This window comes from Elephantulus edwardii, unplaced genomic scaffold (assembly GCF_000299155.1).
Source record: "Elephantulus edwardii isolate Elephantulus edwardi_28Jun2011 unplaced genomic scaffold, EleEdw1.0 scaffold00209, whole genome shotgun sequence".
NCBI classification, from domain to species: Eukaryota; Metazoa; Chordata; class Mammalia; order Macroscelidea; family Macroscelididae; genus Elephantulus; species Elephantulus edwardii.
Window position 1 is genome coordinate 3610328 of NW_006399959.1, and position 4121 is coordinate 3614448.

Here is a 4121-nt window from a genome sequence, read left to right on the forward strand (position 1 = left end):
TTTAGAAAAAGAACACAAAGTTCAAAGCTAAGAAAGTAAAAAGAAAAATGTTTATTAACTGTGCAAACCAATAGACATAAACCAATATCAGCAAAGTGATGAAATGTGAAGTACCAGAGAATTCTATTTGTGAATTTCTTCCACCAAGATAAGCTCACTTGTAAAACCTGTCTTAGGAGTTAAAGAACACTCTTTGCCCTGGCTGTTTAGTCCAAAGGGGCCAAAAGGTAGATAGGAAAATTACTCATCTTGTCTCTAATGAGGCTCTTAGGGAATCGGGCCCCAGTGGTTATACAGTATCCTATAAATGTCTGTTCTCTGCTCAGTGTCATTCCTAAACAGAGGGCAAAGACCATGACTGTCCATACCTAAACCCCTCAGAGCTCGTCTGTGTTTCTAAGATATTCCACTCCACACAATAAAAGAAACATTTGTTAATCTTGAAAAGGTAAAGAACACATGACAGTTACAGCATTCTTCTCCCCCTGGTAAGATTACAACAGAGAAGGCACACATATTAAATTCTGAATATATTAATATCTTTTAGAAAATCTTTTCATTTAGTCTTGAGGGTCTAGAGATAATAGGAGTTCTGAATCTATCATTTGGATCTTAATATAAAACCAATAATAACCAACTGTTCTTTTTTCTTTATGGGCTACTGTGTGGTGAAGAATTAGCAAGAAATGTTGAAAAATATATACTTAGTTACAGAGATATGCTAAATGTGTGTCCTGGTGTGTGTGCATTTGTGCATTATTTTGTGTGTGTATGTATATGTTTATGCTATGTTTTATAACATTTCTAAAGTGAGCTTTATAACATTTTTTAAAGTGAGTTTTATAACATTTTAAAGTGAGCATAAGATGAAGCAGCAGATGAAGATGTAGGAACTGAGACAGATATTAACTGAATAATTTTGGTAAATTAAACATATCATGGCTAGAGCCTGATTTGTCCCATTTGTTTATAGATTTCTGCTTCTGTTTTTCTTCTCTGCATCTAACCCAAACTCATGAGTGGGGCAAATCAGTCAAATGTCTCTGAGTTCATCCTCCTGGGACTCTCGACACAGCCACAGCAACGGCAGCTCCTCTTTGTGCTCTTCCTGAGCATGTACCTGGCCACTGTCCTGGGAAACCTGCTCATCATCCTGGCCATCAGCACAGACTCTTGGCTGCACACTCCCATGTACTTCTTCCTCAGCAACCTGTCCTTTGTGGATATTTGCTTCTCCTCCACCACTATCCCCAAGACGCTGGCCAACCACATACTTGAGAGTCAGACCATCTCTTTCTCTGGGTGTTTCATGCAGATGTATTTTGTCATTGTGTTTGCCTACATGGACAATTTCCTTCTGGCGGTGATGGCCTATGATCCCTATGTTGCTGTGTGCCATCCCTTACACTATACAACAATGATGACCCATCAGCTCTGTGCCTTGCTGATTGCTGGATCATGGGTAATAGCCAATCTGAATTCTCTATTGCACACTCTGTTGATAGCTCGTCTTTCTTTCTGTGCACAGAACACAATCCCCCACTTTTTTTGTGATGTGAGTCTGTTGAAACTCTCATGCTCTGACACGTATCTCAATGACATGATAATTCTAACTGAGGCAGCCCTGATGATGATCACCCCCTTTGTTTGTATTCTGGCTTCATATGTCCATATCACCTTGGCTGTCCTGAGAATTCCATCCACAAAGGGAAAATGGAAAGTCTTCTCCACCTGTGGCTCCCACCTGACTGTAGTTTTACTTTTTTACGGCATCATCATTGCTCTGTATTTCAATCCCGCGTCCTCCCATTCAGCTGAGACAGACACTGTATCTACTGTGATGTATACAGTGGTGACCCCCATGCTAAATCCTTTCATTTACAGTCTCAGGAACAAGGACATGAAAGGGGCTCTAGGAAAAATTATTGTCATGGAAGGTTTTTTCTAATCTATATTGACTTGGTCTCTGGTGCTATGGAGTTGGCTCCAATTCATACAAGACCCTATGTACAGATTGAAACTAGTATCTAATAAAATCATTTTTATATTTCCAATATATAAAGTCTAAGAGGTTGTTGTTTTCCTTAAAAAGTCTACCCTTTTATTTGGCTAGTGAGAATTAAATGCTCTTCTTTTAAAATTTTTTTAAAATATAATATTTTCTTATACTTTTGGTGAAAATTTATATAGTAAGTTACATAGTCAGTTTGAGTTCCCAGACAAAATTATTCTGTTACATTAGTTATATTTATCGCAACATTCAGTTTGCTCCCAATTTCAGTAAATCTGTTTTCCTGCTCCCGTATTTTCTAATCCTTTTATTTAGATAATTGGTTGACCTTCGGTTTCATGGTGTTGTGTTCCCTTGAATGGGAGTGTTCAGGGACAGTAAATTGTATGGGAGGAGATTGCCCATCTTTCTCCTGTGAAGCAGCTGGTGGATTCCAACCACATGCCTTTGGGATGGCAGCACAGCTCCTGATAACTCAACCACTGGAGCTCCACAGTGATGGCTTTTAAGTAGGGTACTTTCTAGATAATATACTTCACTTATGTTCCGGTCTGATAGTCACCAAAAGGTGATACCATCTAGTATATTTCTAGGTTTAAAAAGTGTCTCGGGGCAAAAGTCTGAGACAGTTTTCTGTTCTTCACAGTTCTAGTCTGTCTGGGTTGTTTGTTTTAAAATAAGAATTTGAGTTCTGCTTTATATACATCTTTCATTCTATCCAGGATGTGTCCAGAATTACAACCCATGTCAAAATGGGTTGTTCTGGTCACCAAGTAGTTTTGTTATCTCAGGGAAGATGAGGCTGTGGTGTGGATCAACTTGTTGCTTCTCTGCTCTTTTGGTTACCTTACTCTATTGCTCCTGATAAGCAGAGACCTGTAAGTCTTTGATAGCTCCTTGTAAGCTTTTAAGACTATATATGCTAGTCACCACAGTAAGATATAGAAATTTGTTTTTATGAACTGTGGTGTCTGTTCACCTAGATAACTCACTATCATTTCAGCTCCTCAAGGTGTTTGGTTATGGAAAATATTTACATAAGGGCTCCCTCTGGGCTTGAGCGTGGCAGCAATCATAAAGATGGTGCAGAAAGGGCAAAGTTCCAATCTGTTGTTTATAGGTTTGCTATGAGTTGTAGTTGATTCAGTGGCACATATTAAAAACAAAATTATATCCTACATATATGGATATATTTACATGCACACAAGTATATATGTATAAATGTCCTCTGCAAAAAATGTCAATGTTCCAGCAATCTGAATGCTTTGGTGCACATCCTCCTGATGACTTGACCCTCCTTCTGTGCAGGCGGCATCATCAGTCCCACATGCTTCTGTGATGTGACTCTTCTTCTGCTCTGACATACATCTCCATGAGAAGATGATTGCTACTGAGGAGGTGTTATCAATAATCATGCCATTTGTGGTATCCTAATTTCCCACATTTGCACCAGCTCTGCTGTCCTGAACACTCCACCTGCAAAAGGAAGATGGAGATCCTTCAGCACCTGCGTTCCCCATGTGACTGTGGTTTCCTCTTCATTGTGTATTTCAATCCTTCACTCTCCCACTAAGGTTCTGTGATGTCACAATTCTGGCTCCCATGCAGAAATCTTTTATCTATAGTCTGATGAACAAGAAATTGAAAGGCGCTCAAGGAAAAATTATTGTCATAACCTTTTCTGATCAGTAATTACACTGTGGCTAGAATAAAATTCCACTAAAAATCTATTATGTTTCCCTGATGTGTGAAAATAAGTCATGTCTTTTGTAAAATATCCTTGCATATGTCTTGGGAGAAAGAAATTCATTATATAAAGATTTTACATTAAGGAAGGAAAGTCAAAGACATTGCCTTTGAGTCAGAACTGACTCTGTACTGACCCTCCATGAGTTTCTGGAGCCATAAATCACCCAGAAATAGATTGTCCTTTTTCCCCCATGAGCAATGGGTAGGCCAATAGATTCAAATTGCCGGAGAGGCATTTGGCCTTTGCATTAGCAGTGCAGCTGGTTCAGGCTATGTCACTAGAACTCTCTAAAGAAAGAAAAAGTGATCCTTTACCAAAAGTTTGGATTATTCTACTGTCTAATACCCTCCAGTTCAAAGC

General features: G+C 38.9%; 1 protein-coding gene across 1 annotated transcript; it reads left to right on the forward strand.

Moving 5' to 3' along the window:
- Window positions 1-1015: 1015 nt before the first annotated feature.
- On the forward strand, window positions 1016-1948 carry LOC102873724 (olfactory receptor 1F1-like). The gene has a single exon (XM_006897487.1). The coding sequence runs from the start codon at window positions 1016-1018 to the stop codon at window positions 1946-1948; it is 933 nt and encodes a 310-aa protein (XP_006897549.1).
- The last annotated feature ends 2173 nt before the right edge of the window (window positions 1949-4121 follow it).